This window comes from Vigna angularis, chromosome 6 (genome assembly GCF_016808095.1).
Source record: "Vigna angularis cultivar LongXiaoDou No.4 chromosome 6, ASM1680809v1, whole genome shotgun sequence".
Taxonomy (NCBI): Eukaryota; Viridiplantae; Streptophyta; class Magnoliopsida; order Fabales; family Fabaceae; genus Vigna; species Vigna angularis.
The window spans coordinates 7,547,063-7,563,992 of NC_068975.1; the positions used below are offsets into that span (position 1 = coordinate 7,547,063).

Genomic DNA, 16,930 nt, shown 5'->3' on the forward strand with positions numbered 1-16,930 from the left:
GCAGACAAATATGAAAAACAATGTTATGTAGGAAAATTAAAATTGGAACTGTGCTACTAAAAAAAAAATGATTGATCTATTGTTCCCCACAAAGCGTTACACCCATTAGAAAAGTCTTTATTGCACACATACTTTCTCACCAACTTTACAAGACTTATATATATATATATATATATATACCACCAATCACATGTGATCCTTTAATTTCAACTCTTAAATATATATCCTTATTATCATGTGCATAAATGACCTCATCAAACTGTGGACCCACCAATAAGCATTGACATGTTAATAGTAAACTTTGTGCTGAATTATAGAACTATACCACCAATCATATCTTATCTTAAAATATCTGTACGAGAAATATCTCCACCTTATTGTGCATATAAATGCACTGCCTCAACAAACTACTCCACCATCAGGCCTTCATAAAAGCACAAAAAAATGTGTTCTGAAAATGGAGATTTCTCTGTGAGTGTGACGAATGAAGAGGTGGTGGCAGCAGTGTTACCAATGCAGGAACATTGGCTTCCACTCTCTAACCTTGACCTGCTTCTACCTCCATTGGATGTAGGAGTATTCTTTTGCTACAAGAACCCTATTATCACATCCACAACCATGGAAGATAGTGCCACCAACAAAATCAGCTTTGGAACCATGGTGGAGTCTTTGAAGAAGGCCTTGGCTCAAACCCTAATCTCTTATTATGTCTTTGCAGGTGAAGTGATCCTCAACAGCATGGGTGAACCTGAAGTTCTCTGTAACAATCGTGGTGTTGATTTTCTTGAAGCTCAGGCAGATGTTGAACTCAAGAACCTCAACTTTTACAATCCAGACCAATCTATTGAAGGCAAGTTTGTTCCAAAGAAGAAAAAAGGTGGTATAATTGCTATCCAGGTACTACTACATTTTAGTTACACATTAACTTTAACTATATTCTATAAAATTATATTTAATATAAATTTTTACTTATTATATATATATATATATATATATATATATATATATATATATATATATATATATATATATATATATCCAACATAGAACTAGAAATTAATAAATAATTTGATAAAAATTAATATTTTGTTGAGATATATTTTAGATGACTTTAATACTATTTTAAAAAATTAAATTTAAGCTTAAATTAATCTTAGTCAAATTATAATTAAGTTTACACATATTTTAAATTTGTTTTATTTTTAGTTAATACGAAAGATCTAACCGTACTTGCACTTTCTTGTTTAGATTTTAAATCTCACATCTTCTACCACAATTAAAAATAAACATAAGATCAAATTGGATGTATACTAATAACCTAACTATAAAGATATTAATTAACCTTAAATTTAAGCTTTTAAAAAACACCGTTGTATAAATTTTTCACAATAAATTGAATATAATATTTAAAGTGTACGAAAATATTACTTATGTTTCTTATTAAATATCTTTAAAAAGTAATCAATCATTTAATCAATAAGTTTGGGACACAATTAGTCTTTGATTAGTCCTATTAGTATCCTAATACACTTTAATGAAGTATATGGCATCTTAGTGCTTGTGTATTGCATTTCTCTATAACGGAAACAGAGATACGTAATAGGCTAATAATAGTTAAAAATATTGACATTTTCATACTTAAGGATAACAACGTGTGCTACGTAATCTGGTTTTGGTCTGGACAGTATTTGACCCACTAAAAATAGGTTGGATTGGTCTGTCTTGCATCTAAAATATGGATTAAATTTTTTTTGACCCACCTTGCAGAAATATTTGATATGTAGATTTACAAACCGGTCCACAACTTGCATAAGATTTTAATAAATTTATTTTTATTTAATTAAATTAGTAAATGAAATAATTTTTATAAGTTCATTTTTTAAAATAAATTATATTTATTATTATATAATTTACATTTATTAAATATAAGTCTATCGAAAGACTAAAACAAAAGAAAACACATAACTCAAATAATTACTTTTTGATGAATTAAACACTAATAAAAGAGTTGCTTTTGGATGTATTAAAACAAAATTTAATGAATAAATTGCTTATAAGAAACATACATTATATGTTATCACGGTGGTCATTGATTTTAAAAATCTAAGTTTACGAACTATACGAATCACATGCAAACTTACCCGTTATTAGCCTGCACAAATTACAGGTTACGTAGAACATACTTTAAGTATACCAATAAGCCAAAATACTACATCAACCCTAATTTTTTCGTACAAGCCTATATATAGCCCGCATGACCGAACACACTTTACCATTCCTAGTAATACTTTTAATTACTATTAGCATTAGCATGTCATAATAACCTTTCTTTTCTTTTATTTTCTTCTCCCCTCCCCCACTTGTTCAGATGTGCGTTACTTGATATTGAATCATTCTTTATGGTTGTCAACTCAAATCCATCCTCGTTAAATAAGCAACAAAAGTACCATACTGTCAACTCAAAATTGTGACAATGTTTTTCAAACATAAGGCGTAATTGTTTACTTTAAATTTTGATAATTTCATTTTCTGAACTGTTTTTTAAAGTTAATAACAGTATGATTGAATTCATTTACATTAATCTTAATTGTAATTATATATATATATATATATATATATATATATATATATATATATATAAATTGATGAATATTATTTTTTCTGTTGAAGTTAAGATAACTGAATGTTTCCCTTTCAGGCAACTTCACTGAAGTGTGGAGGAATAATAGTGGCATGCACATTTGACCATCGCATAGCAGATGCATATTCAACAAACATGTTTCTTGTGTCATGGGCTGCCATGGCCCATCCCACCACCGCCATTCCTGCCGCCACTTCTTGTCATCCATGTTTTCGTCGCTCTCTCCTCAACCCTCGTCGTCTAGGTTTCATTCGCCCTTCTCAGCACCACATGTACACCTCCATCTCCGACCTTCCTCCCGCTTCCGTCACGTACGCTAACGCTCTCCTCAGTCGAATATATTACATCACGGAAGAACAACTCTGCCACATGCAGTCCCACGCCGTCACGCGCACTAAGCTGGAATGTTTCTCGGCTTTCTTATGGAAGATGGTTGCATGTGTAGCTTCAAGAAACACAGATAGTAAAAAGATTACTATAAAAATGGGCATTGTTGTTGATGGAAGGAAGAGACTGGGCAATGGTAACAAAGAGAGTGAAGTGGTGATGATGGAGTGTTACTTTGGGAACGTGCTTTCCATACCCTTTGGAGGGAAACTAGTTGAGGAGTTGGTGAAGGAGCCGTTAGGGTATGTGGTGGAGGCTGTTCACGAGTTTTTGTCTATCGCCACAAAGGAGCACTTCTTAGGACTAATTGATTGGGTGGAGGCTCAGAGGCCGATTCCTGGAGTGTCCAGAATTTATTGTAATCGTGCCGACGAGGGACCAGCCTTTGTAGTGTCGTCCGGTCAGAGGTTTCCAGAGAAGAAGGTGGATTTTGGGTGGGGGAAAGCGGTGTTTGCATCGTACCATTTTCCTTGGGGTGGTGAAACTGGTTATGTTATGCCAATGCCAAGTCCTTTGGGGAATGGTGATTGGGTTGTGTACATGCACCTTGCAAAGAGGCACTTAGACATCATAGAGATTGAAGCTGCTCATGTGTTTAAGCCCTTGACTTGGGACTACCTTAACCAATAATAATTGATCTGGTGTTGTTAAGTATATGTTGTTAATATACTTTTGTGTCCAAGAAAATTAGTTTCAACCGTAACAATTAAAGTATATCTATTTAAACGTGCATTAGCTGCTATGTTGATTTTTTTCTTCTTTGTACTTAATCACGTAAGGAATTGTTCAACGTACTAAAAACACTTGATAGGTCCCTAGTTAAGCTTCACTTGGCTTTTTACACGTTTATAAAGTTTCGTGATCACTAAGAATTACAAATTCTTTCAAAAAAAAGGTAGTGTTTCCCTATATAACACAATTATTAATCATAAGTTGAATACTTAATGTGATCTTCCTATAATTTCTCATAAAATAGCGAATAGTATAATTTTCTTACAAAATTACAATCTCAGTCCCAATAATAGAGGCATCACATTCAATTTGAAAGGATTTATAAAAATTAGGAAATACAACTATGAGGACACTAGTTAAAAGATCTTTCAATTTTTCAAATGCAAACTTGGTTATTCTCCCACATAATATCAACATTCTTCTTCATAATATTCTTCAAAGGAGATTTTATAGAAATAAATTACGAACTAATCTTCTAAAGAAAGTAGCCAAATGCTAGGAGCTTGAACTAATAAATTAGGATCTAATATTCTATGGAAACTAGTGGGAGCTTGAAGGAAACCATTTAGCCACACAATAATCATTGGCTAAGAGAATAGAAAAACATGGAATCACCTAGAGAAAGACTACATTGAAGAGTATAATACTAGGAATTTTCTTCTTTGTTCATAGTCATTGTATAGTTGTATTTTCTCTTTGTATTCTTTGTAGGTTTTCGTTGAGGCACATGTGAGCTTCAGTTAGATTTTCATTTAGACATCACTTGGATGGAAAAGTCTCCTAGAATTTTTTTTTGCAAATAGTGTTTGAACACTTAAGAATTATTAAAAGTGTTTATAAACATAGTAAAAGGAGAGAAGAGATAACGGTTCGTGTTCACTCAACTTGAGCCATGTAACACCCAAAATAAATACGATAAGATATTTCATTTTATTTTTTTTCGCAAGGGTAAGACCTAGAAAATTGTAGAAGATAAATAAAGTTATGCATCTTGACTAATTAATGTTTAATGAAAGAGCACATTTTTACAAGTGTGGTATAACTCAATTAATAAAAGTCATTTTAGACCATTGGTCTTGAATTTGATAATAATAATAATCAATAAATAAATAGATAAATAATTAAATCATTATTTTATTACATTGTTTGTTGTTTATGTCATGTCTTAGTTAAAAAATGATAATAAATAAATAAATTTTTTGGTTTAGTGTAATTATTTTCAAACATATTCTACGTATGTAAGAGAAAGACTATTGATTGTATTTTTGTCCACCATTTTGTTTAGCTTGGTTTTCTTGTCTTAGTTATTTGAATTTGATGCAAATTGTGCTGTCCATGTTTGGTTAAAGAAGGGTCACAAATAAAATAAAATATTAATAATAGGAAAACAAGAAGATGACAACACTAGTGGAAAAATCACATTTCATAACGTATAAAAATGATCTATTATAATGTAGTTACTGGGGATATAATTCTAGGCGATATAATAAGTCTGCGCATTTTATAACGTAGCAGAAATTTACGTTATAATAACATATTATAACGTAGTTTCTGAAATCAGTTATAATATGCACGAAAGATATTATAACGTACATTGTTTAGTACATTATAATATATGTTTTTTTTTAAAAAAAAATTATTATAATTAACCTCCAATGAAATTATAATCATATTCATGTTTTAACAACACCCGGGGTTCTAAATTAAGAGAGTTAAAAGAACAAACCATTTTTAGAACAAATGATTTTCTTTTCCATAAATAAATAGAAAAACTTTCTTGATCTTGATCACCTACACGGGTTCTTCTTTCATCTCCCAGCTATGAAATTGTTTTTCTATGTTGCCATTTTCTTCTTTATGAAGAGTGTTGCCAACTACACCACATTCACTGTTGATGCATGAACCATCACCAAAGTGTATATTTTCAACTTCTTTGCTCATAATTGCTCTCAACAATAATATATTTGAGAACCAAAATGTCAACCTATTCATGGATAAGAAACAGTAAGCTAAGAAATAATATCTAATAAATGATTGTAATAAGTATCCACATATCTTTTTAAAACTGATGTTAAATAAACCAAACTTCATTAGATAAGCCTTACCCCATTAGTTGGAGTTGGCTACATTAATCAAACAATGCCATCCCAACCTTATGCATTACTAGTTCAACTTCTGTCTTGTTACCTTAACAGCACCATAAAATAAGCCTAACAAGTGACAGTAAGACAACCACAAACAAATAAACTGAAAAGCATATGATTCATGAACACTGCGACATTTCTTAACAGAGAAAATTCAAGTAGAATTAGAAGCAGGACAAGGAGGAATTTCTATGTCAGTGACCCCTTCTAACATCAATACGACACTCTTTTCATTGTTGGGCGAAGAAAAGGTTCATCTTAGATACACCAAAGTGTCACTTTAACCATATTTTCCACGGCAGTTTTGTCATCCACCACTTCCCAAGGAAAAAGCTTATTGAGTTTTCCTGCAACAAAACAATTATAAGCCCAGGAGTAGAGACTAACCGCCTCAAGTTCAGGGGCATGAACTTCGATGTTTCTTCTGCAACATAAAATTTCCAACAGCATTATTTTGTATCTATAAACATCAGTCTTGAAAGATATTGGGCCATTCTTATTCCATTTAGGGGCCAAGTACCCTCTTGTTCCTCTTGCCCCTGTCATGGTTCTGGTTTGATTGGGCATGAGAAGTTTTGCAAGCCCAAAATCAGATATTTTGGCAGTCCAAAACTCATCCACCAAGATGTTTTGAGGCTTTATGTCACAGTGAATGATGGAAGCCTCACACTCTTCATGGAAATACATTATCTCCACCGCTAAAACAGTTCTACAATTAAAGCAAAAACTGAACGCAACTGCAGCAATAGAAGAAGTTCAAACGACGCGTTTCAGCGTGGGCGAGTTCACACATGATTTAAGAACATTCAGAGTCCCCTTCATTGCCAGATCCAACAACTCAGTCTGCAATAGATAAATTAAAAACAAAATATTACACAGCCAAAACAGATTAAAAAATAAATACATAAATCAAATCGCAAAAGAAGCAAACCTGGGGATCTTTGGCATCGTTGAAAAAGGGAGAAGCAGTGTGAAACATAGCGTGACAACCTTCAACGACAGAGTCAAAGGAACCTTCTTCTAGAAGATTCGCCTTGACGATATGCAATCTCTCATTTGCACCATCAAGGCTAAGCAAGTGATCTACCTTTTCGGGATCATCTGCACATCACACATTACCCAATCTTTAATCTTCCAAATAGTAATGCATCAGCACAAATAATCACTGACGAAAACAAAAATTACAGAAGTAAAAAAAACATACTCGTGTCGCGAACGGTGGCCTTGATGGTGTAGCCACATTCGAGAAGAAACTTGATGAGCCAGGAAGCGATGTAACCGGAAGCTCCGGTAACACAAACTACTTGTCCGGCACCTCCGAGACGACGACATGGAGAGCGTGGGAAGACCATGGAGAGCCAACAATGTGGGAAGATCGCGTCATCAATTCAATGTGAGGAGAAATTAGGGCTTGCCAAGACTTCGACACTTTAACCTGACTGTTGAGGAAAATAGAAAAATCAAATTTTGAGAGATATTATGAGATATTTTTTAAAATCAGTTTTAATATATTACCAAAGTTTTCTAATCCTCTTATGTATTATAACATATATGTATAACTCCGTTATAATATGTTTTGAATTTATTTATAAGTTTGCCACCGTGTTTGAAATTATAACTGATATACAAATCTACGTTATAATATGTTTTAAATTTATTTACAAGTTTGCCACCGCATTTCATATTATAACGGATTTATAAAACTACGTTATAATATGTTTTACTTTTATTACCATTCTGCCACCGGTCAACCTATTATAATGGATAATTTTTATCCGTTATAATAGGTCTGTCATAAAAAGGTATTTTTCTACTAGTGCAAGGTGAATCATGGAGATTGGATTCCCGTGAAACATGGGCGCAAAATTTTCAAACATGGGTGCAAAATTTTCTTACATGGGACCCTTCCTTTCCATTATTTTCTTATGGCATTATTGCTAAGCCAGCTGACAAGGAGAATTTATTTCTCCTTATATAGCATCTATATGGCCAGAAGAGAGGGCAAGAGAAGTAAGATTTAAGTTAGAAAATACTTTTACGTTTGAGAAGGAGAGCAAGTAAGGGTGGTGGTCTAGGAGTATCAAGAGTGAATAATTTCTTGCAGGAGAAGAGATAGGGGAAGCTAAACCTTTTCTTAGATATTATAATTGTATATTTCATGATCAAGAATCTGATTATGAGGATATTAGAATTTAGAAATGGTAGCTATCTATCTATTTTTGTGAGGTTTAGCTTCCTTATCCATGATTTCATTGTTTTCTATTTTTCGAGTTATTAAATCATTTTCTATTTTTCTAGTTACCTCAGTAAGTTGTCCATTTCTACTTCATTTACCATTAGATGTAGCCAATTTTTTTTTATATATGGGACATAAGACATATTACTTTGCTTTGACCGTTCGGATTATTATTTTAAGGTCTGTAATTAGAGGAATAAATTTTTCATGTTGGAATAAGTTAATGATCACCTTATTTTTGCTACTAAGTCCCTACGGTAAAATATAAATATCCACCTTGAACCGTTAGATGGACATACAATTTTGATATATGGACCATGAGATATATTATTTTGCCTTGACCGTTCGGATTATTATTTTGAGGTCGTACTTAGAGGAATAAATTTCAGATGTTGGAATAAGTTAATGATCATCTTATTTTCTGCTACTAAGTCCCCTCGGGGAAACATAAATTCTAGTCAAGTTAACCTTTGGAATTTGACTGTTTGGATTATCAATCTAATTTATAAAGTTATAGATATAGATTCCACATTTTGAGGTGTTTGATTTTCCAGCTTAGCTTTATCTCTGAACCATCTAAGGAGAAATTAAGAGTTTCACCTCATCAACCATTGGATTGATTTGATATTTTTACTATAGGTCTTAGATATATAGTTATTTAATTTTGCCACTCGGATTTGGAATAAGGAGGTTGAAGTTATAACAAATGTCTATGTAACGTTCCAGAAATTTAAGTGAACTAGACTTTTGTCATTTGTTTATTGTGTAACTTTTTATGTAATTATCCATTTGAGGTAACGTTTGTTGTATTTAATTACTTAAGTGTTGGTAATAATAGGCTATAAAGAAATCTGTGTTAATATGTGATGTTTTTTGTGAGGTATGGTTACTGTTTTGACGCATTTGATACAAGTGAATATGGTATATAGTTTGAAACTGTAATGTGATATATGGAAATGTAATATGTGTATTAGCCTAGAATGGTCTCGTTGTATGAGTGGTGGGCAATTGCATTGTAGTTGTCAGTTCTGATAAGCTTTCTAGATGAATGGTGGGAGTTGTCCTCATAAGCTCCTTGATAAGTTCACTAGACGAGTGGTGAGAGACAACTGTACACTTCAACGGTGGTGTGTATTGACCTGATAAGCTCTTTATAGAGTGATGAGAATGACACAGAGTGTATGTCCTGATAAGCTTGTTACAATTGGGATAGCGTTGTGTTTGATGGCCCTGATAAGCTTACTAGATGAGTGATGGAAACTACCCTAATAAGATCTTTCACTAGTGGGTAATGGTTTTGATAAGCTCGCTAAATGAGTGGTGGGAAGCAATCACTACACATTGTTGAGATGTGTAACATCCCTGATGGTATGAAATATGTTTTATATGTTGTATAATGGTGTATGCAGTATGAATATGTTGTATAGGTTGTATATCGGTGTATGTAGTATGATGTGAAATATATGTTTTATATGTTGAACAAGTTACACAATTGTTTTTGTTAGCTTATCCTTACTTGTGTGTTCATGTGAATACGATGATCGTATAATGTGTGATGTTATACGAAAGCATATGTTAATACAGATGGATTGACTGATGCTTCTGGACATGCATAAAAGGATTAGAGGCATGGGATAAAGGATCCGGGATTATGTTCTTTTTACTATTTTTATATTCAATCCTGAATTGTGTATGGATATTTTATTTTTGAACTAATCGATTTGTAATAATAATATACTATTTTTCGTTTATGTGGAAAGTTATTTTGAGTCATGATGGCAAATCCCCTAGCCATGGTCAAACACTTTCAAGAGAGTGGAAGCCATCCATGAAGATGACATCAACTCTACCTTGTGGGCCACCTTTGGAGCCATCATGGAGCATGGATTGAAGAGTAGTGTAGGTCTGTTTAAGGCTTGTATTAAGGCCTAAGTAGCATAGGGTTTTCCTTAAAAGTTAGACATCCAAACCAAGTGGAAAGTGTGTGCCATGTGTCATGCTTCCATTGGAGAGGATTTACTTTTTAAAAGGTAGCCACATGACACCTTAGGAGTGGAGAGTTTTTGCTTTTAGTAGTGGCCCCATGGCACTCTAGGAATGAGAGAGATTGTGTTTTGTGAGTGGCCACATGTCCTCCCATCATTGGAGAGGATTTGTGGACACTTGTCCACTCCTTAGAAGCCCTCATTTTTGGCCAATGAGAGCAAAAGTGGGAGATCATGCTTTTAGGGTTAGAAGGAGACACCCTTGGCCTATAAATAGAGGTGTCTCCACCCTTGTATTTGATCTTTGATGTGAGTAATGTTATGCTGCTCATTTTTTGCCATACTAGTCATCTTAGATCAAGACTAGAGCAACCCATGAGGCCCCTCTAGTCACCTTCCTTTAGTTGTCCTAACCTCTCTTGGAGCCACCAAACACTACACCACCACCATATCTCCTAGAGGCTTTGAGCTTCTACACCATTCATACATTAGCTCATCATCCTTGGACCATTTACCACCACATTTTCGCACCATTCATCCAAGGAACACTCGTCCATGCACATCTCCTAGCTTTGGCCCAACCTAGCCAAGGAGGTTTCCATCATTTGGTATCAAGAGCTTTGGTTCTTCAAAAGCTACGTATTTTGGTCCTTATCTATCCTTTATTGTTCCATGTTGTTGATGTTATTTCCCTACTTGTCTTGTGTTTTTTTTTCATCTATCATTTATTCTAGCAACAAACTGTGATGATTTTCAAACTTAAACTGCATCAAGCTCAGTTGTCCAAAAAATACGTACAAATATTCAAATGAAATCCCTTTGAGTCTAGTTTCCAAAAAAAAAAAGAATCACTTCATTTGGAGTTATGTGCAGAAAGGTATAAGTAAAACACTCAGCAAAGGTCAAAGCTGCTAGAATGTTGTCATTAGCGTTTTTCAAATTCATTTTTGGTAGTTTTGGCTACTTTTTTGTGCCTTTTCTTTTTTTTTTTTGAGTCATTCCTTGCTGTTTTGTTTGGTCATATATGCTTATTTTGTGTCATTTTTATTTTTGAATCCATCCATGTTGTCTACATACATGTTTAGTCCTTTACTTGTCTTTACTTCCATGTTTAACCTTTGAAAAATCACCAAAAATACATGTTTGAGTAAATTTCAAAACTGTTTCATTTGAGTGCCTTTGAGTGCTTTTATTTTATATATTTGAGTTCATACTTGTTGTTAGATCATGAACAAGTTCATAGAGTTAGGTTTCCATTATGTCACTTTTTGTGTTTCATGCTACATTTGATTTTAGTAGGTTTTCTTCATTTTGGTGCTATAAGCTTGTATGAACTTGAAACTCCTTGTAACATTCCAGATTTCAGATCTGATGCTGGGAGGCAACCCAGTGATTTAAGAACTTTTAATTTTTGGTTTGGTGATGTAATTTTGAACTTTTGGGTATTTTTGTTTTTGTTATAAGTTTGTTACAAGGTTTACATCTACTGATGGATGTTAGGCGAAAGAGTATCTACTGAAGGATACTATGTTTGTATACACCTACTGATGGGTGTTGGTAAGAAAGATTTGCATCTACTGAAGGGTGCTGGAGGATTTTGGGTCAGGCTCGTGACGTTAAACAAGTGCTACCTAGGAGGCAACCTAGTTGATTGATTGTATCTTTGTTGTTTGTTCTGCTTTAGTTGTATGATAGGGATTGGATGCATGAGTGATCTCAGAACTTAATTGTAGGGAGCAAGTGAGGGGCATGAGTAGAAGGCACCTAGGTTAAGCTAGGAAGAAGAAAAGCACAACACGAAAGTGCCGCTGAGCGGTGGTATCGCAAAATGGGCTTAGGTTGCCCCTTAGTGGAACCCGAGCCCATTAGGGTATTTTTATACCCTAAGTCACGCTTTGGCCTCTATTTTCAAATTTTTCTTTGTACACACACTCCTAAACACTTTTTCAAAGGTTCTCTACATATTTCCCTTCATTCCTATTTAGAAAATCTCCCTTCCACTCACTTTCTAACTAGTTTTCCATCAAAGTTTGGGGTTGGGAGAGAGCATCATTGTTCTTCACGGTTTGAAAGCATTCTCCACTCATCTAGCATCTCCACCCAAGTAAGTCAAGCATTTTTCATTCTAGGGTTGTTGAGCATGAATATGATTGTTGAAGCATGAATTTTTAGGGGTTTTGATTCCTATGCATGATTTGACGAATTAATTGATGTTTGAACCGATTGAACTAATTGATTTTGAACTGGAAGTATGAAAATTGTATGTGGGTGGAGTTAGGAAAGGTCAAAAGAGTGTTTTTTTCAAAAATTTGCAGAATCACCGCTCAGGGGTAAAATTCTGCTAAGCGGCACTCTGACAGACTTTGGTTTTTGGTTGAATTTTTTTGCTAGATTGATGCACTGGTGGCGCTGAGGGGTAATTTTGACCCTCAGCGGTGGTTTAGCATGGATTCAGGATGTTGTTTTTGGTTTACTAATGATTAACAATATGTCTTGTGGTTTTGTAATTTGTGTTTGATGTAGGAATGGCATCCTCTTCAGGCAAAATAGTGAAGACTATGGCATCCAAAAGGAAAGATAAGGAACCAGAACAACCCCACTCTAGTTGGTTTCTATCTCGCAAACATGAGAAGCAGTTTAAGGTGGTTCAAGATAGGAGGCTCCTTATGGAGAGGAAAGTCGGAATGATACCTAACTTTGCTCCTCAGTTTAGAGAGCAACTGCTGGAAAGGAATTGGGGGAAGCTAGCCACATACCCTGCACCAGCCAATATAGCTATGATGAAGGAATTTTACACCAATGCAAGGAAGATTGGTGATTATCCGGCTGAGGATTACCTAGGCTATGTTAGAGGCCACGCTATTAGGTATGATCCTGACTTTATCAACAGCTTCTTGGGTACTTAATGGGTTGGTGAGCAATGCCAATTTACTCTATGTATGAAAGAAGGCATTGATTTTGATGATGTGGAGAGTGTTCTATGTGTACCTGGAGGACATTTTCAGAGGAACAGAACTGGTTCTGCGGTGAACATTAGGAGGACTGACTTGAACCCTCTTGCAAAAGTATTGGATGGCATTTTCTCATGCCAACATTCAACCATGCTCTCATGTTTCAGACATCACTCTTAGGAGGGCACTCCTCCTCTACTGTGTGATCAGGAATTTGAATGTCAACATTGGACATGTAATAGCTAATGAGATACAGATGTGTTCTAACACAATAAACAGCAAAGCACCCTTAGGACATCCTTCTATGATCACACACATGTGCAAGATAGCTAGGGTGGATACTTCTGCTCCACCATTTGAGAGGCCAAGGAAAGTAATTGATGAGGCCTATTACAGACAATACTGTGGAGGTGAGGAGGCAGCTCAGCCAGTTCCACCACGTCGTCCTCACAGAGAAAGAGGACAAACATAGAGTCAGGCATCTGTAGAGACACATGAAGTAGAGCCTTTCCACATGAGGGACATGTATATGTCTCTTATAGGTGCACAGTTGTAGTCTATCCACAGAGGGCAGGTGGCCACTGCTGAGATGATTGTTGGAATGTATGATACACCCCCAACACACAGGTGGACTATGGATGAGTTCCATAATGTGGTAGCTTGGCCAGAGGAGCAGGCCCAAGGCGGTAGAGATGGAGCAGCTGAAGCTTCATCCATGGAGAAGGATGTAGATGATGCTGATGATGACGCATTTAAGGATGCTGAAGATGAGGAAGAGGAGGAGGATACAGATGACAACACAGACTGATGAGGAGCTGAGATAACATTTATTGATGGATGCTATCAACACTAGAGCAGAAGTTATTTTATGCTTTTGTTTGGTTTTATATTATTGAACTTATTTGCTTCTGTTTTTAGAATAGGGTTTGATGTACTCAATTGGAAACTTTGTCTATTATGATGATTTGCTTATGATTGTTGTGTGATAAGTAGTTCTTGATAATGCTTTGATATTGAGTGATGCTGAGATTATGCACTTTACATGCTTATACAGGTGGTTCACAAGCTTTGTGAACAAATGCATGATGTTATGATTTTGATTATGATGCTAAGCAGGATGTGTATGTGGAATGTGAATGAGCTTATATGTGAGGTTTTGAGCTCCAGAGTTTTTGTGATTGAATGCTATTACTTTGAAAGCATGAATGACTTTGCCCAGGTTTTCTATGATTGAATCAATTGCTTGTTTACATCATATGATCAAGGCCATTTGTTGGTAACCCTTTTGTTAGCCAAATGCATGATTTTAGCCCAACAAAAGAGAAAACAATGTGTTCTATCCTTTGAACCCTTAGCCTTGAACATGATTTGAAAACCCTTTGTGAAAAGCTTTACCTTGAGTTAAGTATAAAATATTCTGTGGTATTGATAAATGTCCAAGTTTGGGGTTGTTAGGAAATTTAGAAAAAGGGAAAATAAAAAACATTGAGCTAAGAGCTAAGTATGTGCAAAGAAAAAGAAAAAGAGAAAGAAAAGAGAAGAAAAAGCAAAGTTCAATGCAAAGGAAAGTTGGGAATAAGTAAGAATGATTGTGTTTATATGATTCTCTTAACTCAAGGGATTTGTGATCTAGAAAAACCAATTTTCTTGTTAGCCCAACCACATTATAAGCCATTGAAAAGTCTTTGTGATGATGCATGCTTGTGAATGTATTTGATTATGGTTAAATGAAAGGCAAAGTCAATTCATGTGATATTGTGATAGTAGAGTGAATGAGTGAATACCTCTTATACACTTGTGTGTTTGAGTGAAACACTTTATCTAGTGAGGAAAGATTCCATGAGCACATGAACATCCATGCTTAGTTGATTGAACACTAAAGCATGTGCATGTCTTGATTGAAGTCTTTGTCATGAGCTTAATTGAGTACTTACTTATCTTGAAAAGAGGATTTTGAATGTGGTGAATCATTGTAGTGATTGGTGGAAGATTGAGTTACATCTTGTTTGCTTGAGGACAAGCAAAGTTCTAAGTTTGAGGTTGTCATAACAGTTGAAAAATTGTTATTTTCATGTCTAAAATTGATACTACTAGCAACCTTTAACACTTAGAAACTAGCTTGGAATCACATTTTTGCTTACATTTTCAGAAATAAGAGAGTTGGACAGGTTTATGCTTGATTTCAGTGTTTTATGCAGGTTTTGAGGTGAATTTGATGAAAGAAGTGCAGTAGGATAGAGTTGGAATCAGAAAAGGACACAAAAGTGCAAAAGGTGAAGCTGCAAGTACCGCTCAGCGCTATTTTACCGCTGAGCGGCACTACTTAACACTCGTTGGCACCGTTGAGGGGTGAAAGTGCAGCTGAGGGGAAGAATTCAACACACGCACTTACCGTTGAGCGCCATTAATTTGGGCTTGGGCCTACTTTTCTGTAATTTTTAGAATAGTATATAAGCTTTAGGACGTCCTAGGGTTTGTATCTTTGGCTGGAGACGAAGCACAAACACACTTTTCACCCCTTAGGGGTAGAATTGGAGATGGTGACGACTCTCCTCTTCTCTTTCTCAGGTTTTTCTATCTCTTTCATTCTTTCATTCCATTTTTCATCTAGTTCTTCCATGACGATGGAGAACTAAACTTTTCTTGTTGTTGGGGAATCAATGTAATCTTTTGAAGCTCTCATATATGGAATTTGTGTTTAAACATCATATTTATGATACATGCTTTCTTTCATTAATAGTTAGGGTTTTTCCTCTTTGCTCAAAGCATGCATTGTTTAACTCATTCGATGTCATGATTATTGGTTTTGTCGATATGGACACATACGGGGAAATCTAGATTTGGGGAAATTCTCCCAACAGTAGTATAAACCTAGACATAGGAGTATGATGATTGGTTGCCTTTAAGCTTCTATTCATTATAATGCATGATTAATTGCTAGGGAGAAAAGACATTGTAAACTAGTGATTATGATTAGACTTTCTTCGCCGAGACATCGGGTTTAAGGTAAATTAGAGAGTGTCATTAACATTGATGAAAAGAATGATGAATTTCTAAATATATGAGAGTGGATAAGATGAAATTGATTACCCCAACAACATACTCATCCATATAATTCATTCCAAGTGTTTGTGTTCTTCTTTCCATTGATCAAAACTCATGCATACATGTTTACTTTTTGTCTTTTGCATTTGAAACCTCAAGAATTTGTTTATTTTCACAAGTCTTAAATAATCAAGAAGTCATATAACTAACTAGGCCGTGAGTCCTTTGGGAGAACGATACTTGGTCTTACCAAGTTTATTACTTGATACGATTCGGTCACACTTGCCGAGGTAACAAGTTTTTGGCGTCATTTTCGGTGTTCAGAAATTTGTCATCACAGTATACCCCTGACTTGTAGATAGTGAGAATCACAAAAGTACCCCTATGAAGTTGGATGGTGAATTCATTCTTAAGGGTACAACAAGAGGCCTTACTCAAGGATACCTAGAGTAGTACTTGCATCGAAAAGTGGGAAATATTCATTAATGTACTGGCTCTTATCCCCTATGGTGTCATGCTCTTTCTTAATATCAGGGATTTTGTCGACTACGCTGCCATGAATGCATTTGTGGGGTATAAAATTCACTCTGAGAATCCAGCACCATTGCCCTAGCTGAAGTTTATAGGACTCTTACTTAGTGTTATGAGCTAAAGGGCAGGAAGATGTTGTGTTGCTTACCTATGGTGCATGCATGATTCATCTCCAGCATGAGTAAGGGAGCCTTGAATGCCATATGTCCCTTGGGTGAGATATTATAGTGTAAACCAATGATGAAAGGGACAAATGAATGAGCGCAACTCTTTGTAGG

General features: G+C 35.1%; 1 protein-coding gene and 1 pseudogene across 1 annotated transcript; one reads left to right on the top strand and one right to left on the bottom strand.

Moving 5' to 3' along the window:
• Positions 1–444: 444 nt before the first annotated feature.
• LOC108341337 (coniferyl alcohol acyltransferase) lies at positions 445–3,658 on the top strand. Its single transcript, XM_017579037.1, has 2 exons — positions 445–897; positions 2,699–3,658. Exons 1-2 carry the CDS (start codon positions 445–447, stop codon positions 3,656–3,658), a joined length of 1,413 nt encoding a protein of 470 aa, XP_017434526.1.
• Positions 3,659–6,162: 2,504 nt separating this feature from the next.
• On the bottom strand, positions 6,163–7,256 carry LOC108341338 (G-type lectin S-receptor-like serine/threonine-protein kinase LECRK1; annotated as a pseudogene).
• Between the last annotated feature and the right edge of the window lie 9,674 nt (positions 7,257–16,930).